This window comes from Atractosteus spatula, chromosome 17 (assembly GCF_055471065.1).
Source record: "Atractosteus spatula isolate fAtrSpa1 chromosome 17, fAtrSpa1.hap1, whole genome shotgun sequence".
NCBI lineage: Eukaryota > Metazoa > Chordata > Actinopteri > Semionotiformes > Lepisosteidae > Atractosteus > Atractosteus spatula.
Genome location: NC_142722.1, coordinates 17,056,427 through 17,078,373, shown reverse-complemented (window position 1 = coordinate 17,078,373; position 21,947 = coordinate 17,056,427). Strand labels below are relative to the sequence as shown.

Here is a 21,947-nt window from a genome sequence, read left to right as displayed (position 1 = left end):
ACACCCCCGAGAACCCCCATACACCGCCCAACGCCCACAAACCCCACAGCCCCCAAAACCCCCACACACCGCCCAACGCCCACACCCCACACCCCCCAGAACCCCCACACACCGCCCAACACCCACACGCCCCCAAGAACCCCCACACACCGCCCAGCACCCACACACCCCAGAGAACCCCCACACACCGCCCAACGCCCACAAACCCCACAGCCCCTAAAACCCCCACACACCGCCCAACGCCCACACACTCCCGAGAACCCCCACACACCGCCCAATGCCCACAAACCCAACAGCCCAAAAAACCCCCACACACCGCCCAACGCCCACACGCCCCCAAGAACCTCCACACAACACCCAGCACCCACACACCCCCAAAACCCCCACACACCGCCCAACGCCCACACCCCACAGCCCCCAATACCCTCACACACCGCCCAACGCCCACAAACCCCACAGTCCCCAAAACCCCCACACACCGACAAATGCCCACACACCCCCGAGAACCCCCACACACCGCCCAACGCTCACACACCCCAGAGAACCCCCACACACCACCCAACGCCCACAAACCCCACAGCCCCCAAAACCCCCACACACCGCCCAACGCCCAAACACCCCCGAGAACCCCAACACACCGCCCAAAGCCCACACACCCCCGAGAACCCCCATACACCGCCCAACGCCCACAAACCCCACAGCCCTCAAAACCCCCACACACCGCCCAACGAACACAAACCCCACAGCCCCCAAAACCCCCACACACCCCCAATGCCCACACCCCCCCAAAACCACCACACACCGCCCAAAGCCCACACACCCCCCAGAACCCCCACACACTGCCCAACGCCCACACCCCACAGCCCCCAAAACCCCCAAACACCGTCCAACGCCCACACACCCCCGAGAACCCCCACACACCGCCCAACGCCCACAAACCCCACAGCCCCCAAAACTCCCACACAACCCCCAAAACCCCAACACACCGCCCAACACCCACACCCCACACACCCCCAAGAACCCCCACACACCGCCCAAAGCCCACACACACCCGAGATCCCCCACACACCGACCAGCGCCCACACAACCCCGAGAACCCCCACACACCGCCCAACGCCCAGAGCCCCCAGAAGCCCCACACACCGCCCAATGCCCACACAACCCCCAGAACCCACACACACCGCCCAGCGCCCACAAACCCCACAGCCCCCAAAACCCCACACACCACCAAACGCCCACACATCCCCGAGAACCCCCACACACCGCCCAACGCCCACAAACCCCACAGCCCCCAAAACCCCCACACAGCGCCCAACGCCAACAAACCCCACAGCCCCCAAAACCCCCACACACCGCCCAACGCCCACAAACCCCACAGCCCCCAAAACCCCCACACACCGCCCAACGCCCACACACCCCCGAGAACCCCCACACACCGCCCAACGCCCACAAAACACACAGCCCCCAAAACCCCCACATACCCTTCAAAACCCCCACACACCGCCCAACACCCAAACACCCCCGAGAACCCACACACACCGCCCAAAGCCCACACACCCCCGAGAACCCCCATACATCGCCCAACGCCCACAAACCCTACAGCCCCCAAAACCCCCACATACCACCCAACGCCCACACCCCACACCCCCCAGAACCCCCACACACCGCCCAACGCCCACACCCCACAGCCCAAGAACCCCCACACACCGCCCAGCACCCACACACCCCCGAGAACCCCCACACACCGCCCAACGCCCACAAACCCCACAGCCCCCACACACCGCCCAACGTCCACAAACCCCACAGCCCCTAAAACCCCCACACACCGCCCAACGTCCACAAACCCCACAGCCCCCAAAACCCCCACACACCGCCCAACGCCCACATACCCCTCAGATCCCCCACACACCGACCAGGGCCCACACAACCCCGAGAACCCTCACACACGGCCCAACGCCCACAAACCCCACAGCCCCCAAAACACCCACACACCGCCAAACGCCCACACACCCCCGAGAACCCACACACAACGCCCAACGCTCATACACCCCCGAGAACCCCCACACACCGCCCAACGCCCACAAACCCCACAGCCTCCAAAACCCCCACACACCGCCCAACGACCACACCCCACACCCCCCAGAACCCCCACACACCGCCCAACGCCCACACACCCCCAGGAACCCCAACACACCGCCCAACGCCCACACACCCCCCAGAACCCCCACACACCGCCCAACGCCCACAAACCCCATAGCCCCCAAAACCCCCACACACCGCCCAACGCCCACAAACCCCACAGCCCCCAAAACCCCCACACACCGCCCATTGCCCACACACCCCCGAGAACCCCCACACACCGCCCAACGCCCACAAACCCCACAGCCCCCAAAACCCCCACATACCCTTCAAAACCCCCACACACCGCCCAACGCCCAAACACCCCACAGCCCCCAAAACCCCCGCACACCCCCCAAAACCCCCACACACCGCCCAACGACCACAACCCCAGAACCCCCACACACCGGCCAACGCCCACACACCCCCGAGAACCCCCACACACCACCCAAGGCCCACAAACCCCACAGCCCCCAAAACCCCAATACACCTCCCAAAACCCCCACAACCCGCCCAACCACCACACACCGCCCAACGCCCACACCCCACAGCCCCCAAAACCCCCACACACCGCCCAACGCCCACAAACCCCACAGCCCCCAAACCCCCACACACCGCCCAACACCCACACACCCCCGAGAACCCCCACACACCGCCCAACGCCCACACACCCCCGAGAACCCCAACACACTTCCCAACGCCCACACACCTCCGAGAACCCCCACACACCGCCCAACGCCCACACACCCACCACACACCCCCACAGCCCCATCCGCACACACCCCATTCTGGTAAGACACGGCCCGGGCTTGACTGCTGTGGAACTGGAGCCCAGTAGGCCCCGGCACTGCTCAGAATCTGGTAAAGGAATTTCTTCACGATCGATCAGGAAGAGAGAATCCAACCACATCATTGCAGCACTGAGGCAAAGACAGAGGTGCCAGCCCCCTGCACAGCGCCAGACCAGAGCCCACACCCGTCGGGCCAGACCGAGCCAAGACCCGCCGGGTCAGACCACAGCCCACACCCGCCGGGCCAGACCGGAGTCCGAACCCGCCGGGCCCCACAGCCCCATCCGCACACACCCCCACAGTCCCATCCGCACACACCCCCACAGCCCCATCCGCACACACCCCCACAGCCCCATCCGCACACACCCCCACAGCCCCACAGCCCCATCTGCACACCCCCCCACCCCAGGGCTCCTGCAGGCGGTGTTGGAGACGATGTCCACACAGGTCTGGGCCACGTTGAGCCAGAACAGGCCGAGAGTGCGGCGGGCACTGTCACTGTGGGTCTTGAAGGTCTCCCACATTCCTGACTGGTCCTCCTCCTTCTCCTGCTGCTGCTTCGTGGGGGGGGGAGGGGGGCAAGCGTTATCGAGGCGTCACTGACTGAGGAGCCCCAGAGCACCGGAACCTGGGACGCACAATCCCAGGATCCAGCAGGATCCGGACCAATCGAGTTTAACGGATGCTGATCATGTTTCTATCACTTCTAGCTTTCTAATTCGGCTTTTCTGTATCCCTCAGAAATTAAACTCAAACGTAAAATATATTGCTTTTGTTTACTGCCTCGTTAAACAACAATCGAGCACGTGCTGCTCCAGTGCATTGTGGGATACTTGCCTTCTCTCCCACCGGCTGTGCTCCGCCGTCCTGGGTCTCCGCTCCCTCCTCCTCCTTCTTCGTGTCACTGTAGCAACGAGATTCGGGGGGGGGGTGGGTGGTGTGAACGAGCGCTATGTACAAAGGGGGCGCCCCCTACGGGGCGGGTGGTTTCCTACAGGGAGGTGGTTTCCACAGCAACAGACAAGAGGCTTCACAGGAGGGAAAGCAGGGCAGCCAAACAGAACAGATACCCCCCCACCCTCTCGCCGTCCCGGGTCAGAGGTGCTGGCGAGTCCCACATGCAAGAAGGGACGTGAGGATCCGAACTGGGGTCCTGCCTGCGCGGGTCTTACTCACGGGTAAGCAGGTGGGTCACAGATCAGAACATCAGGAACCTCCATCTGGGGCCTCAGTGGCTTCAGCTCGTTGATCTTGATCCGGGTCATGTTGCCCTGTAGCCTGTACAGTTCCGGCAGCAGCTTCACCTGGGAGACACAGCAGGGGTCAACCGCAGCAACCTCCGTCCACAACACTGACCTGGTCACCTGCCTCACCGGTCAGTTCCTCCTCAGTGACCTCTGCCCACTCGACACTGACCAGGTCACCCGCCCAGTGACCTCTGCCCCCCCCGGCACTGACACTGACCAGCTCAGCCCCGGCACTGGCTGGGGTGACCTGCTCCTCACCTTGTTGTTCTTGTTGAGCAGTTGCAGGGAGAGTCTGGAATCGCTGAGCTGCTGGGTGTCCAGTAGGGCTCTGTAGAGGGACTGGCCAGGCTGGACAGCCCACTGGCACCTGGGACAGAGGGACAGCGTGAGCACAGGCGCACGTACATGCACATGCACACACCAGAGAGTCTCACTGGGTGGTCGCAGAGACGACACTGGGGCTCTTTCTGCTGACCAGCTCAGACTGGTGTGAGGATCTCAGCAGAGGCAGGAGAATGGACGAGTTCACACTCACTTGCAGAAGGAGCTCTGCTTGCAGGTCTTGAAGTTAGTGCGATGCACAGCCTGTACCAGCTGGAGCCAGAGGGCTGAGAGAGTCAGTCCTGCCAGACAGAAACGCAGTATCCTGCAATAAAGGGAGAGAGACAGGGGACTGACCACAAGGTCCCAGAGCCACATAGAGAGAGAGACAGGGGACTGACCACACAGTCCCAGAGCCACACAGAGAGAGAGAGACAGGGGACTGACCCCACAGTCCCAGAGGCAACACTGATTGGACCCATCGGTCATGCTAATAAAGCACCTTGAACTGACGGGCGAATGCAGAAACACAGAGAGGAGATTGCTCCATATTTTAATCTATGTAAGATGACCAGGGGAAGGGTCATCCAGGACAGGTATCTACTCGACGTAGACCTGACCAAGATGGCCGCTAAGAGAAACCAGCTGACCCGCAGATGGAAAGGGCTCAGTCCGAAAAACAACAAGACACAGGTGTGTCTCATCAGGAAACAAAATATATATGCCCTGGAAACAGTGAACCAGTGCAGAAGCCAGTAGGTGAATTTGGTTGGTGTTGGTAGAGATTTAAGCATAATGGATTTATGGAAGAAATAAAGGATTACAGTTTACGGTTTGTGATTTGGATATGGCGCGGATTTGTGGAACCTTACGGACTTTGGAACTCGGACTGAATAAGGATTGAGAGAACGGATTGCGGACTGGCTTGGAAGACGGAGGAACTGGAGAAATGGAGAAAAACTCCACGAAAATTAAAGAAGAGAGTGTAGTGTGAGTACTTTTGTCTCTATTATATAATCCTTTCCCCCGGAGGCACCACATCTGGGATTAAAGCACAGCGCAGCTGGAGGCTCGGCCCTGCGTGTCCCCGGGAGACGGGTGCTGTGCTGTGCGCTTATTTTCAGCAGCCATATCACCCTGCAATTCACAGCTGGCAGCCCACTGAAGCTCAGCAGGTGTGAGCCTGGTCAGTACCAGGATGGGAGACCTCCTGGGAAAAACTAAGGTTGCTGCTGGAAATGGTGTTAGTGGGGCCAGCAGGGGGCGCTCACCCTGTGGTCCACGTGGGTCCTAATCCCCCACTAGCGATGGGAACACTATACTGTAAACAGGCACCGTTCTTCGGCTGAGATGTAAAACCGAGGTCCTGACTTGGTCCTGACACCACAGCTGATGTGTGGTGAGCGTTCTGGTGCACGGTGGCTGATGTCGCATCGTCAAGTTCAAGTTTGTCATTATACTCATATACAGGTACAGTGGTGTGAAAAAGTGTTTTCCCCCTTCCCGATTTCTTATTTTTTTGCATGTTTGTCACACTGAAATGTTTCAGATCATCTAACAAATTGAAATATTAGACAAAGAGAACACAAGTAAACACAAAATGCAGTTTTTAAATGAAGGTTTTTATTATTAAGGGAAAAAAAAATCCAAACCTACATGGCCCTGTGTGAAAAAGTGATTGCCCCCTAAACCTAATAACTGGTTGGGCCACCCTTAACAGCAACAACTGCAATCAAGCGTTTGCGATAACTGGCAATGAGTCTTTTACAGCGCTGTGGAGGAATTTTGGCCCACTCATCTTTGCAGAATTGTTGTAATTCAGCCACATTGGAGGGTTTTCGAGCCTTAACCGCTTTTTTAAGGTCATGCCACAACATCTCAATCGGATTCAGGTCAGGACTTTGACTAGGGCACTCCAAAGTCTTCATTTTGTTTTTAAGCCATTCAGAGGTGGACTTGCTGGTGTGTTTTGGATCATTGTCCTGCTGCAGAACCCAAGTGCGCTTCAGCTTGAGGTCACGAACAGATGGCCGGACATTCTCCTTCAGGATTTTTTGGTAGACAGCAGAATTCATGGTTCCATTTACCACAGCAAGTCTTCCAGGTCCTGAATCAGCAAAACAGCCCCAGACCATCACACTACCACCACCATATTTTACTGTTGGTATGATGTTCCTTTTCTGAAATGCTGTTACTTTTACGCCAGATGTAATGGGACACACACCTTCCAAAAAGTTCAACTTTTGTCTCGTCAGTCCACAGAGTATTTTCCCCAAAAGTCTTGGGGATCATCAAGATGTTTTCTGGCAAAACTGAGACGAGCCTTTATGTTCTTTTTGCTCAGCAGTGGTTTTCGTCTTGGAACTCTGCCATGCAGGCCATTTTTGCCCAGTCTCTTTCTTATGGTGGAGTCGTGAACACTGACCTTAACTGAGGCAAGTGAAGCCTGCAGTTCTTTGGATGTTGCTGTGGGGTTTTTTGTGACCTCTTGGATGAGTCGTCGCTGCGCTCTTGGGGTAATTTTGGTCAGCCGGCCACTCCTGGGAAGGTTCACCACTGTTCCATGTTTTCGCCATTTGTGGATAATGGCTCTCACTGTGGTTCGCTGGAGTCCCAAAGCTTTAGAAATGGCTTTATAACCTTTTCCAGACTGATAAATCTCAATTACTGTTTCTCATTTGTTCCTGAATTTGTTTGGATCGCAGCATGATGTCTAGCTTTTGAGGATCTTTTGGTCTACTTCACTTTGTCAGGCAGGTCCTATTTAAGTGATTTCTTGATTGAGAACAGGTGTGGCAGTAATCAGGCCTGGGTGTGGCTAGAGAAATTGAACTCAGCTTTCCAAAGAGGTGATAATCCACAGTTGATTTATGTTTTAACAGGGGGGGCAATCACTTTTTCACACAGGGCCATGTAGGTTTGGATTTTTTTTCCCTTAATAATAAAAACCTTCATGTAAAAACTGCATTTTGTGTTTACTTGTGTTCTCTTTGTCTAATATTTCAATTTGTTTGATGATCTGAAACATTTCAGTGTGACAAACATGCAAAAAAATAAGAAATCAGGAAGGGGGCAAACACTTTTTCACACCACTGTATATGGTATAACAAAATGCTATTTAGCTAGCTCTCGGACAATAAGTAGTACAAAAAAAACAATTCAATTGTTTAACATAAGAAAGACAGGGACAACAGGCAGTGTGAAAAACAACAAAGGTAACAGGTTATGTGCAAGAACATGCATTAACGGAATGAAATTATGGGGAGTGAGCTTTTGACATGTATGGTAGAGGTAGATTTTCAATGTGTGTTTAAGTTTTTGGTAAGAAAGAAGGTACTGTGAGGTTCAGATCATAGGTGAGAGTGAGAGAGGCTGGGAGTTTAATAGTTCGATAGTGCGGGGGTAAAAACTGTCTCCGAGTCTGGTAGTCCGGGCCCGAATGGTCCGGTATCATCCAGGTGGGGCTGCACATTGGGGGTGGTGGAGGGGAGTCCCTATTACCTGTAAAGTGCTTTAAGTGGAGTGTCCAGAAAAGCGCTATAGAAGTGTAAGCAATTATTATTTTCAGAGCCGGGAAGCCCGCCGAGACCCCGGGCTGCGTGATGCAACCAGGCCCAACCCGACCTCCCCCTCGCCGGCTGGCGTCGCATAACACTGGCCGGGCCAGCGAAACTAAACCCCTGATCTGCGGCCTAACCGCCTCCTCCATCCCCCCAGACCCGGCGCCCAGGAGCCCCTCCACCCGGCACCGCCGGCTCGGGGAACCCGCAGACCTTGGAGGACAGAGAGCAGCACCGCCAGCTTCCCTGCACACTCCGTGGTCGGGCAGACCCCCAGCCGCCGCAGCCTCGTCTAATCCAGCACAGGAGGCAGGTAAACGAGCCGCCGGCGCCGCTACACCGTACCTCATAGAGTAAGTCGCCATCTTGATTCAAACCTGAGCTTTGCTCTCCCGATTCCTTTTCTGTATTCCGGCTTCTCGCGAGGTTACGTCAGCCTCCCCTGATTGGCCGGCTCGCAGCCTCGGCTCATGAATATGCATGAGCAAGGCTGAGGGAGGGGGGCGCACATGGCGGGACGCGATAGGTGGTTACGCGTACAGGTGTTTGTGTTCAAGACGGATCTCTGTCTTTACTGTTGCAAGAGCGAAGCTGCCTCAGGGCGCAGGGTGGCAGTGTAGGACGTGCCGAGGAAGTGGCGTAATTCTCGCTTGTTTTTTAGTTTCACTGCGTTAAAACTTAACCTATGTAGGTTGTTGATTTGTAGATTCCAAGTGCGCAGCAGTCCGATCCAGGCCAGGTGTTCCCTGCGGCAGGGGACTGTGGTCCAGTGTACTGACCCCCCTGGACACCTCAGGGCAGTGTGACCCCCAGCACTGACCCCGCTGGACACCATCTGTTAACACCTGAAGAAGGCTCCACGGTCGAAACGTAGGTTTATTCCATGCTGGGGAAAAAAGAAAGAAAACAATTACTTGTTCCTTTGCAGCCTACGCATGCTGACGCAGCTACCCACCTGAACTACCATTTGTTTGTCTGTCTTACCACAATAAGTACCAAAACTGAGATAATCCAGCGCTGTTTGAGCACCAATGCTGACATGTGACACATCAATTTTACTTTTTTTTTGGTTACATCTGACTTATTATGTATTAAACTGCTGAGTGCTTCACATTTGTTCATTAAAGTGAACCCAGTTTTTAATGCCATGGCTTTAACATCACAATTTTCTGAGCAACACAGAAACCCTACAGATTCAGTATCTCTGTCATTCTGTGTCATACCTACACAAAGTTAAGCTGCTCAGTGCAAGCATCGCACTCCACCTTTGTTTTTTTTGGCTGTTGGGTGATTTAGATGCATAACGGTTTCTGCCTTTTCAAAACAGTGCCAGTCATCCACTCTGTGTCTAAGAACTGTTTTTTTATTGTACGCTTACTCCCTGTCACAGCTATGGTTTTGGTCGCAATACTATGATCTTCAGTGTCAGCATTACTTTGGATGGGATCACGGTTGTTGTTGACACTTTTCCCTGCCCATCACTGCACGGTCCCAGTCTGGGAACAGCAAGTGGTCTTATAAACCCCAGCAGCTTTAGCAGAGACACTTATCTGAGAAAACCATGGTGATGTACTAAATTAGCTGAGGATCTGTAGAGTAGATCTGAAATATTTTTGAAGAGGCACACATTTTTGTTTGGCTGGGAGGGGAGTGAGACTGCTCCCTGCCCATCGCTGCACAGTCCCAGTCTGGGAATAGGAGGTGCTCTATAAACCCCAGCAGTTTTGACAGAGACACCTAGCTGCCAAAAACAAGGTGATTTACTATTAGCTGAGGGTCTGTGCAATAGATTCCATCCACCTGTGGAGAGGCACAAATTTTCCCCATCCAATTCTGCACTGCAGTTTTTCTAGAGGTGATCCACCCAGACCAAAAATATTAATAAAGACTTAAAAGGGAATGAAGAAGGGTGATTTGCTATTGGCTGACTGTCTTAACATTGTATGTCTCACCACTTTTGGTGGTGCAAAAAAAGTTTTTGTCCCTGGTTATAGTTTAAAAAAACGATTGAATTTAAATATAATAATTTGATTTAATAACACATTTCAGATACAGCTCCTTTAAAAGCTTGCATCTTAAAACCCTTTTCACTGAACAGAAAAAAAAACATTTCTAGGAAAAATATAGCGATGACAATTTTTACAGTAGTATAAATGGAAGAAAGGTGCTGTAAAATTCATAAAAAATGAATCATCTTAGATTTGTCAAACGTGGAGATTAGTGGAGGCGATTTAAAATGAAAAAAGGACCCTCTCAAATTTTAGCTGAATGTTCAAGGAATTACAGTTAACCATGAAGAAATAACAAAGCAGGTGTTTCAGCTGCTTGTCACTTCGCTTAATGTTGCTATACTCCTCATATGCTACTGTGGCAGCTGAAAGTCTTCTACTTTGATTGAAATTCGGCTATTTGCATACACTTCCGGATCATTCGTGACGCTTAGTGTAGCATTTCCGGGTTACGGACGAAGCACCAAGAGACAGAAGAGGGTGAATCGTACTTTATCTCGAACTTGATTTATCTGTCAGCTTCGTTCATACACCGGTGTTGCAGTAAAGTGTAGGCACTGCTGCCGTCCAGCCCGATGAGTTGCCCTTCAACCCTCTTTTTGCTGTGTTTGGGACAGTGGGGTGGGAAATCGGATCTGACAGCCTCTGTAAACATCAAGACATCACGCACCGGCATTTGCGGAAACTCCGGGAAACAAGCAAAAGTTGTCTGGGCTGATAGCAGTAAAACGCCGGAAAAAAAGACGACATGCATCTAGCAAAAAAAAACTCCAAGAAAAAACAGGCTGTTTTTCTCTTTAATTTGCATTTGAGATCCGGGGGAGAAAATGTCTGGGTTTGATCGATTTTATTTTCTAAGTTATTAAAAATGATTGTACAACAACAGGGCATCACTCACTTTCGGTGCCTAGGGCGGCGGATATAAAGCCTATTTGAAAACTAGTTAAATATGGAAAACTTAAATAAAGATAACTAGTCTAGTATATAACTCGTCTCCTACAACGAGATCGCATACGGGCGGCGATTGGTGTAATCTTAGCTTCAGCTTTGTGCAGGTAATTTACAACGAAAATATATTTTTTGAAGAGTATTTTATATCTTCGATTTTCGAACTTTTAGGAATTTTCGTTGAAGTAACGATTATACGCGTTGCTGTCTTTGTTCGTTGATGACTTTTATTGCATTAAGAAAATTGCATTGCTGACACGTTTCCAGAGTGCTGCCACTATCCAGAGATGAAACCCTTATCAACACTGATGTGCGGAGGAAAGGCGTTCAGAGATCAGTGCGGGCAGCTTTCCTTCACTGATTTATGAAAAATATGACGCAGCAGGTTAATTTGTGAAATTCAAAGTACTTGTAAGAGAGTGACGTTCATCTTTAACCTGCTAGAATCTGGTGATTAAACGAATCCGGGATTTATTGGCAAGTAGGCCTACACCAAGGTGGAGTTTGAGTCGCTTTAGTTTTTTTTTTCTAAAACTCATCGCTTTTCCTGTAATAAATATTTTTTCATAATTTTTTTTATTAAACTTATAAAGAATTTACAAATACAAGTACAACCAGAGGATCAAAAACAGGTACAATAGAAAAAAACCCAAACAGAAAAAAAAACATTCAACCGCCAGAGGTAATGAAGTAAATTGTGTGATCAAATTGTATTTTTTACATATATCATATGTTTTCCTTGCTTTATTATTTCTCAAATTTTGTATAGAATTTAAATAGTGTTTCAGCTCCACCTCAAAAGTACTAAAAAGGGGATTATTAGACCATTTTGATTTATGGATGTGAAATGACTAATAAATTGACTATAAATAAATGCTCTTTTTCCAAATTTTCTATTAAACAGTACAATAAAATATCAAAATCCTTAAATCTAAAAAACACCTTTAACTACCTGCAAACAAAACTCTGGAAGTCCGTCCAAAACAACTTCACAAACACACACCTTACAAATAAGTGCACAAAAGATTCCCTTTCAGCCCGACAAAAAACACACAGATCATCCTGCTCAGGTTTAAATTTAGAGAGCACTAATTTAACTGAATAAAACTTATGAACAATTTTAAACGATATCTCTAACTTTATTTGTAATACCTATCAAATAAATATCCCAATATCTATCAGGAGTTGTCCAAACTAACTTCCAGTTTATATTTTGAAATATTGCATTCCAAAAAGATAAACCAGAAGGGATAAGATGGGGTTTACAAAGATTCCTTATATGAGTATTGTTACATTTCTTGTCCTCTCTTCCTGTAAATCTGAGGCATCTAGCGAGCAAGGCATGACTTCAGGCTGTCCCGTGACGCAGGAATGCTCTAGGTATTGCCCTACTTATAGTACACTGTACGCTCAACATTTAAGCTTCCCATGTGTTACTTAACCCATAACCTGGTGTTTTTGTTCTGGATTTTAGTTTTGATTCAATTCAGTTTATTTATCTGAGGACAAAGCTTGCCACTTGTGAAACTACAGTTCGCTGTGACATTAACAAGCCGTGACCCCTGTTTCCAGGCCAGGAGGAATGTGGGCGGAACCCAGGGGAATTCACGTGGACCAGTCGGAGCTGCTGTGCAAAGATGGCTGTGGTTACTATGGCAACCCCGCGTGGCAGGGCTGCTGCTCCAAGTGCTGGCGAGAGAGGTCTCGCAGGGCGCAGGCCTGCAGGCAGCACAGCAGGTAGGGCCCACGGCGGACCGCACTGCCTGAGTACACGTCCCGGGGCCGTGTCCCCGAGCCCTGCCTTTAATAACTGCGTCGCACGACTCAAAAAGAGTCGTTTTCAGGAAGCTTTCAGTGGTGTATCACCGTCCTTCTTGCATGTTTCTGTGTTCTTGTGAAAACATTCTAAAGCTCGTGATCAAAAAAAATGCTGCTTTTCTTCAGCTGTGATGCTGTTGACCACCTGCAGCTGCTCCCAAATTCTTGGCACAATATGTGCACACGATGTGGACTAACTGAATTGTGCAGATGGTATTTGGTGGGATCTGTTCATTCTTCAGGGCTTGGCGATTGTTTTGAATGTACAAATGTTGGTTAAATACCGAGCTTAAGTGTTTCCTATGGAATTGCATCTCACATTCACTTAAAAAAAAAAGAAAAATAGGTCAATCGCAGTGAACTTGTAGATTTGTTACAGAGCTGCGTACTAAGTTGAGTATTACTGGTATGGTACAGTCTCGGCACCATCCCCAGCTGCACACTCAAGTGCAGCAAAAAAACCTGTGGAACAAGGTTGGAGACCAGCTGATCCCGTTCTTAGTACAGCATGAAGAAATAGAGAATAGTTGAATTATTCAGTCCAGTGAACTATTACGTGGGTCATCGTTAAGATATATTTATTACGGCCTCTCCCATATATAGCTGGACGGTCTTGGATATTTGATATTATCCCTGCTCCCCTCTAGGTTTTTAGTAAAGAAATGTACGCGTTTGTACGCTGAAATCCTCCAGATGAGAGCATGCAGCTACCTTTGCAATTTTTTATCAGTTTCATGGAGCCATGAAACCAGTACAGCAGCTCTGGGTTTAAATGTGATCATGTACTTTGCCACACTGGCTTACATTTTCATTTCTAAATGATATGGAAACACCTAAGGCACAGGAGAGAACACAGGGATATTTTTTTTGCGATAAGCTACATTTATGTGTAAGCAGTTCTTACTTGTCCTCTCCTAATTTTCCACCTGTGTTGACCCTACTTATCCCCAGAACAAGATTTTTGTGTTGACCTTTTCAAGTGTTTTTCAAGCACGTCTGTTAGCTTGTATATATCTTGAATGTACGTTTGGACGGCAGGGTGGTGCAGTGGTCAGCGTTGCTGCCTCGCAGAGCTGGGGCCCTGGGTTCGATTCAAGGAGAGTTTCTTTGTGGAGTTTGCCCTGCCTGCGTTCTTGTGGGTTTCCTCCAGCTGCTCCGGTTTCCTCCCACAGTCCAAAGACCTGCTGCTAGGACAAGCTGCTAGGCTTCTGGGAAAACGGGCCCTGGTGTGAGTGCGTGTTTGTGTCTGTGTGGTGGACTGGCGACCTGACTTGCATTTGTTGCTTGACAGGATAGGCTCCGGCTCCCCCTCAACCCTGTATTGGAGAAAGATGACATAATTCTGTATCCCTCCAGTGCCGTGTTCTTATAAGGAGTGTATTTATCTCTTGTGCATTAGAGAGATTGGGGTTCACGTGTGCACTAATTGATTGTGTGTACATGTGAGCTTCAGTGCGCAGCCTGTGTACATTTGAAGAAAGCATGTGCTTTTGGTACAAGGTGACAAGTGAAAAGAGACCATTGGGCTCATCATTTGTTTGGTTGCTAGTACAGCATTGAACATCATCTCATTCAACCCTTTTTTAAAAGATCCCAGGGAATCTGTTTCATGTATATGGCTAGGTTCTCTGTTCCAAATACCTTCCACCCTTTTTTCTTGTTCTCCGATACTTATTTTGCTGGTTTGGTTTGCCCTGAATTAGTTTCCTGCCTAGATCTTGCCAGTACTTTACAGGATGCGCTCGTTGCTTTCTGACTTCCCGTGGCCGGTGTGCCCTGGGGTGTGTAGATCTTCGCTCTGCGATGGCTAAGCGTGTGTGGGGTTGCTGTTTTGTGTCCACAGCCCTAGCCCCGGTGTGGAAGGGGGCTCAGCCATCACCTTCTCCAAGTTCGAGGAGAAGAAGAGCACAGAAAAGGGGCGACGAGTCAACACCATGAAGAGGCTTTTCTGGGGCCCTTCTTCCTCTCCGAAGAAACCCAACGGTGAGATGGTCCTCTACATAGCTCAAAACACAAAGGCGTCATTTTCTCAAAATGAGCCACAGGCTTTTAAATTCACCCATCACCTGACTAGTAAACTAAGGACAGTGTTTGTTTCACAGATTTCCTGTGAAATCTAGTTTGGCTCTGAAGTGAGTGTCAGTTGTGCTGTTCTGTTTTTATCAATGGGCGGCTCTCTGAGCCTGGGCTTTACCAGTCAAGCTCCTTCATCCCCTTGCAGGGTTTTTGGTTTTACTAATATCTGTCTCCTCTCTGTCCCCAGAGCCCACAGAGAGCCAGTCTGCTGCCCTAAAGGCGTTTCAGAGCCTCCAGCCTGGAGACTTTACTAATTTCCTCAAGCTGCTGTGCAAGCCGTTCTCCCAGAGCCTGTAGTCGCGCTGCACGGCCTTTGTCAACACCATGGAGGCCTACCATGTAATAGCCCCTCTCACCGACTACCTGTCTCTGTCCACGTCTCTGCCAGTCTCCCATCTGTATTTCTGCTCCCAGACTGCCTGTCACTCACAGCCTGTCTCCTGCCACCTCTCACCCTCCCCACTCTCTCCTTCCTCCTCTAGCCCACTGTGCCCCAGGTCTGCTAACGCTTTGTCCAGTGCCCTCTCACACTGCTTCTCTGAGAAGGTGAGGCAGCAGACCTCTTTCTAGTGTCACTGAGATGAAGAGCTTAGAACCTGGAAGAACTTGGCATTGGCTGATCCCCCGTCTGTCTCTTTGTAGGATCTGCTGGTACAGAAACAGTGGGATCTGGTGCAGGATTTTTATCAGAGTATCGCCGGACACTTCAGCAGTGAGTAAAAAGCAGTTGGAGGTGTATAATACAATTTTGTATGAACTTGTGTATCTTATGGTTGGCCCCCATTATTTAACTAAAGAACAACTGAATGGTCTCATGTGCTGTGTGTCTGACGGGACTGAATGGCCTTATGTATAAACTGTCTTGTTTGGTTGATTGTCAGTAGCGTAGTGACACAAGGGCCAGATTTTGCAGCAAATTGGGCTGGATGTGTTGGATCCAGACCTTTGCTGAAACAGTTTGTTACACAGTTTTCGGTACAGTTGAGATCTGGGATTTGTTCTGGTCAAGAAAGGGATAGAAGTCTTTTTCGTGCTGTTCTAGTCTGCCGTGTTGCCTGTACCCATAGAGAGAGACTGACCGATTGAACCCAAAGGTTCTGTGGAGCACAGAACCGATACGTGTGAGAGGAATGCCTGTTGCACGCCTGAAAGAGCGCTTGGCTGTGGCTTGGTTGTGCACATGCAGTGAGCTGGAGGAAGGGTGTGGGATTCCCTCGGGCTCGAGCTGCTGCCCCCCCTCTGTCCTGCAGGCCTCTCCGAGGAGCAGACGGTGCAGATGATGGAGCACATTGAAAAGCTGATCATGACGCGTCTGCACAAGTGGGTGTTCTGCCACGACAGCTCTGACGATGAGCAGAAAGACCTGGCCCTGCAGAGGAGGATCCGGTGAGACTCGGACCACAGACCTGGAAGCCCGCTGAGTACAGCTCAGTAACAGTCATCCTTTTATAGGCTGTTGTTCATAACAGATGCTGAAAATCCCAGAATACATCACCAAGCGGACAGCTAATCCTCTGGAGGAAATTTACACAAATAGGCTGAAATTATTCCTTAAAGTCAAAATCTCATTCAGGCTTACAGGGTGTAGGAAGGCAAGATATCATTCCTTAAGCCATGTGGGTTAAAACAAAATTTGTATCTCAGATTGCATACCTGCTAAACCACTGAAGGTTAGGCCCAGAGTCCAGAAAATCACCACATGAGTTTTTCTAATGAAGTGGACTATAATTGGACAGAGGTCTTTCCTTCTGTATTAGGTTTAGGAATGTCTGAAGCAGCCTTTTACTATTACATCTACACTGCCTAACTAGTTACTAAGCTGATCTTTGCCACTGCTATTTCCACAGATCTCTCAGCTGGGTGACCCCTCAGATGCTTCATGTTCCCATTAAAGAGGAGAGGTTAGAGGTCAACAGTGACGCCCTCCTGCCTGCCATCACAGGTGAGTTTTTTTTTAAGAAGGTAACTTTTAATTTCTCACTGATTAATAACAGAATATGGCTCTGTTGTTGTGCACTGAAATGTATGTAGATGCTATGCCTTATGCTGTTCTGTCCTCACCATCTCCGTTCGATATCTTAGGCTTTTTTAATTATTTTGTTCAGCTGGTACGTTCCATTGTGCTATTTTGAATTTATTTTTACAGAACAACAGGGTAAAGTGCACACAAAACCAGACAGCTTTGTATAATAGTCTTTGATAGACGACCACTTGAAGGCCTGCACATTCATGGAACCCAGTGACCCCAGTGGCTCTCTACCAGTGTCAGACAGGATCAGGGCATCATGTCTGGCCAGGCCACTGAGCATGACTTTTCATTGAGCACATAAGCGATCTGTGCTCAAGAGTTCTGATTAAACTCACTTCCTGGAACGCCTTCAAATGTATCTATGCCTTGAATGTGTAATAGTCCTGAACACCAGGATCACCTGTCTTGTCAACACTTTGAGTAGCTGTCACTGTCCTACATGGGGCTGTAGCTAGTTAGCCACTCTTATACTCTACCAATGGTCAGCATTGCTGCGTCACAATGCTGGGGCCCTGGGTTCAATTACAGGCCTGGGGTGCTGTCTGTGTGGAGTGCCTGCCCATGCTCTCTTAGGTTTCCTCTGGGTGCTCCAGTTTCCTTCCACAGTCCAAAGACATACTGGCAGGTTAACGGGCTTCTGGGAATGCTGGCCCAGTTGTGAGTATGTGCGTGTCCGGTCCAGGCTGTATCTTGCCCTGTGCCTGTTCCTTGCTGGAATAGACTCCAGCTCCTCCTGTGACTCGGAATTGGAAGCAGCGATTAGAACATTAGTGGATGAAGAGAGATTCTGAAACTTCCCGAACCCCAGTGGCCGTACGATGAAGGCATTTCGCCCCCTGCTCTCGGCAGCGATAATCGAGATGGACGCCCGGCGAGCGCCGCAGGACAAGCTGGCCTGCGTCTCCAAGTGCAACCAGAGTGTCTTCCGGGTGCTGGCCTCCAGAAGCTCGGAGCCGGCGAGCGCCGACGACTTCTGTCCGGCATGATCCTGGTGGTGCTGAAGGCCAGCCCGCCCCGGCTGCACTCCAACACGCAGTACATCACCCGCTTCGGCCTGCCGCACAGCCTCATGGCCGGGGCGTCCGGCTACTATTTCACCAACCTGGTGAGTCCAGCTGCGGGACCGCGGGCCTCTGCGGCCCAGAGCTTCCCCAGAGCGTCCCCAGACTGGCGCACTCCCGCGACGACCTTCAGGAATCTCTTTTGAACGGGGCGTGGCGTGGCTCTGAGGGTCTGTATGGGTGGGGCTTCACTGGTGACGATGACGATGATGAACAGCTGAGTTTCTTTTACACCGAGCAGGGCTGATGCAAATAAGCCCCGGTTACTTAATCAAGTATTCACACAGACCGCCTTAGTTATGCCTTTTAGTTGAATTGATTGAACTAGGGGGGACTTTTACACACAGGGACACTAGAAGTTGGATGACTGTTCCTGAAATTAATGAAACAAGTACCAAATGTTGGTGTTATTTGTTCACTCAGACTGTCTGTATACATCATTAGGACCCACATGAAGCACTGTCAATATTCCATAGGAAGAAAATGCAGGAAGGGGTGAATGCTTTTCACGAGACTGTATATGCAAGAAGAAACTAAAAATTAATGAACCACATGTGTACTGTAAGCAAGTCCTGTAAAAATTAACCATTTGACGTTCCTTTTATCATCTTGTGTATCATATGTCTATGTCGCGTCCTGTCTGTTCACCCAGAAACTGTTTAAAACTGAAGCCAGGTCTCTGCTCTCCCGGCAGTGCTGCGCTGTGGCCTTCATCGAGAAGCTGGACGGCCCGGCCCTGAACCTGAGCGCTGAGGAGTTCGAGGGGTACATGCAGGGCAAGCGCGCGGCCCCGCGGGACGCGGAGACGGATTGCGAGGGGCTTCGGAGGGCCAGGAAGAACCGGCAGCTCCTGGCGGAGGTGGCGAGCCGGCAGGAGCAGCTGGCGGAGGGGGCGCAGGCCCTGCAGGCAGACCTGGCGCGGTGGGTGCAGGCAGTGCAGACGCAGGTGGAGGAAATCCAGGCCAAGGTCCCCCTGAACTTCACATGCACAGAGCCCCCGAGTCAGAGCTAGCTTCAGGGGCGTGGCCTGCCTGGGCGTCTGGATGTTCGCTTCTGAAACTTCAACCCCAGGTATTACTTTTGGTAAAATGGGTTTACAAATTACTGGGCTGAAGTTCAAGGCTTTGGTGTTTGAGACCTTATTGTAACAGTTCTGTGGAAAACAGGAAACCAAGTAACACGGTTTGATTTCTGGCTTCTGTCTCGAAGTGTTAGGTTTTGGCGACCAGCCCTTCAGCTGGGACTTTTGCAAACACCAGTGTTTTATCTTCAGTCCATTGCCAAGAACACAGCTATACCAGGGTGCAGGGTAACTCAATAGGTTTTCCTCGTGAAGGGCCAGCGCAGGGGGATGCTTCTTGGATCGGGCAGGCACTCTGAAGCAGGCCTGAGGGGTCCTGCTACACTAGGGTAGCACTGTTCAGTAAACTCAGAGAGGTCTCATTGACAAATTTGTTTTCTCAGAGGCTGCATTTACTGCACGTTGAACATGTTTTAGTTAGGAAAGTGTCAGCTGTGAGGTACCAGTAGTTCATTCTACAGTTGTACCTGCCTGCTTGCTTTCTCTGTGACACACCAATAAAGATGAGTATTTTGTTTCCTACTTAGTTATGAATATTTAAGCGCTGGAAGTCTTAAACAATACTTAAGAGTGGTTACTACTCAGGTACCTACATCTTTGCACCTTTTTTCATTTTTCTCTGAATTATCGTCAGTTGAATCCTACGTGATCTTAGCCACATATTTATTGTTTTTGTTTGTCGACTGTGAAGCACAGGAGTCTTTTGGCTGCTTAACCTAAACCGGCCTTTAAATAATCAGAATTGCTTCATTCCCAGGGCAGAGGGGAAGTAAAACATGCTCTGGGGAAAAAAAGGGTTTGCTTTGTAAACCCAGGTAATTGTACTGGTGCGACGATTCTAGATCTTTTGGAGTTATAGAGACAAGGGGAGTGGGTGTAGAAAAAAAACCCTCTTTCAACAGCAGTCTGATACGTGTAGTGAAGTGCCATATTTATACAACGCAGAGCTTTAACCTGAGTTTGAAGTGCAGTATTCAAGAACTGTTATTTGATTGTAACCAAAAATAACCAATGCTTCCCTCTTGTGGTGGAATGCAAGTATTACAGCACTCAAGTAAAACTAAGAGACAGGTCTGTAATTTAAGGAACAGGTCATCAATTCTGCTAGTCTCATTTCAGCAGCCTCTTTCTTGTACTTTTTAAAATGAATCAGGGTGCTCAATAGAAGAACATGTCTAAATTATTTTGTTTGTAGTGGAGTAGAGAAAGTTTGACATTTCTGATTTTTTTTGTCTTTCCTCAAGCGCCTTTGCGTATAAATAATGAAGTCGGGACCTTCCACCTCGGTGCCTTTTCTTATGAAGCTGGTATTGGTATTAGACTGTGATGTCCTGTTAAAGTCTGTCTCTGAGTGTAAGCTCTGTGTTATTGGTGTTCCTTAACTTTATCCCACGTATGTACTCAAGTTATGTAACTTAACAGGCCCGACCGTGGGTGGGAAAATGATTATTTTATAACAATTTGGTAAGCGATCAGAGGACAATCGCCTACCCCACCTATGGGTCCCAGACTCCAGGGCCTCAAGAGCCTCTGGAATAAATGTAATGTTCTCGTGAAAACAGCCACTATCTCAACCCAAATTCATGACGATAGAGTGCTTGGCAGCACTGCCTGAAAACATAACTTCAGGCAGCTGGGACTCTAGCAACTATGAAATCTAGAAAGGAAAGCAGTGCATCACAACCCTTGTAACCATAGTGGTACAAGAACAAATAACTATTAACCAACTACTTGTATTTTGGAACAAGTTACAGTGTAAGCATACTAGTGCTTTCTGAATTAATCTCCAGCTGCCGCAGGCTGCTGTGTGCAGTTTCAGCAGGGCTAAAAAATGAGGAGGTATACGGAAGATACTCGTGGAACTTTCTGGGGGAGTGGGGGGTGGGTGAAGTGGGTTCACAATGATTGTGTTCAGTAAACAAAGCCACTAGCACAAGTCCTTGTGTTGTGTACAAGCAGTCTGCGTAGTGCTTGTGATGTTTACTGGTGACATGAAGTTTTGAATAAAGCACATGAAGAACCGATATGAATGTGTATTAACAATAAATTCTTATTCTCTCGTGCCGTGTCTTTTGGAATTGTCACCCTATACTTTAAAATGCTTGCATCAAATAATAGAAATACCTGTGCCTCTGAACTTTTTTTCATGCACATTTGAACTGTTTCACCATATTTATTTTATGTTGTTATGTTTTTTGTTGTCATCCCTTTAATAATCATTCTAAATTGAGTTATGTTCTCAACTTCAGTACATTCCATGTCTGGAACATGTTTGCACATGGATAGAAGCTCCTTTCTGTTCCTTCTACAGTAGTTTTCCATGTGCATTTCATATCCAGAAACAGAATTACTGAAAATGTAAAGACTACCTTGCGCAGGACACATGCCCTCTGCTTTTGTTTTCAGAGCTGTAATTAAGATTTGTAAGATGCATAATCACTTGTAAAACAGAAACAGGTTCCTGCCAACCCTGAAGCTGTCTAAAATACCTCTGGTGCTCTGGCAGTCACCTTTCCTTTCTCATAAAAACTAAAGCCTATTTTTATCCAATAAAATGTCTTCTCAGAATGTACAGAGTTGTCTTTTTAAGGAAAATCATAAAACAATGAACATATTTAATTTTTAAAAGTGAAGCCAGGTGAGCTGTTATACTGAAACACTAAGAAATCACACATGAAACTGATTCTCCCTCCTTAGAGTTTTTAGGTTTAGGGTTTTAACTTTTACAGCTCAGTGTTTCCAATAATCTGTCCATCACAGTATCTCAAAAAAATCAATCCACCATTTTTAATAAACCACTTATTTCTTCTTTAACATTGTTAAAATAATTCTAAAAAAACCAAAACCTGTTGTTTCAGAGAAGGCAGAGGATCAGAAAAAATTGTATA

General features: G+C 49.1%; 1 protein-coding gene and 1 pseudogene across 2 annotated transcripts in view; one reads left to right on the top strand and one right to left on the bottom strand.

The window, feature by feature from the left end:
- LOC148819242 (uncharacterized) overlaps positions 1-8,429 on the bottom strand; it is a 56,789-nt gene extending 48,360 nt beyond the window's left edge. Inside the window, exons 1-6 of the mRNA XM_088935470.1 lie at positions 8,383-8,429; positions 4,692-4,802; positions 4,415-4,523; positions 4,086-4,213; positions 3,747-3,813; positions 3,314-3,466 (exon numbers count right to left, since the gene is read on the bottom strand). Of these exons, the coding sequence (XP_088791596.1) occupies positions 3,314-3,466; positions 3,747-3,813; positions 4,086-4,213; positions 4,415-4,523; positions 4,692-4,802; positions 8,383-8,402 (588 nt within the window). The 5' untranslated portion in view covers positions 8,403-8,429. The remainder of the gene's footprint in view (positions 1-3,313; positions 3,467-3,746; positions 3,814-4,085; positions 4,214-4,414; positions 4,524-4,691; positions 4,803-8,382) is intronic.
- A 2,042-nt stretch (positions 8,430-10,471) lies between these two features.
- LOC148819241 (rab5 GDP/GTP exchange factor-like) lies at positions 10,472-21,627 on the top strand (annotated as a pseudogene). The gene is made up of 9 exons (XR_016094330.1): positions 10,472-11,101; positions 12,567-12,731; positions 14,656-14,795; positions 15,076-15,227; positions 15,531-15,600; positions 16,139-16,274; positions 16,736-16,830; positions 17,767-18,022; positions 18,673-21,627. The product of XR_016094330.1 is annotated as a rab5 GDP/GTP exchange factor-like (transcript).
- Positions 21,628-21,947: the final 320 nt, after the last annotated feature.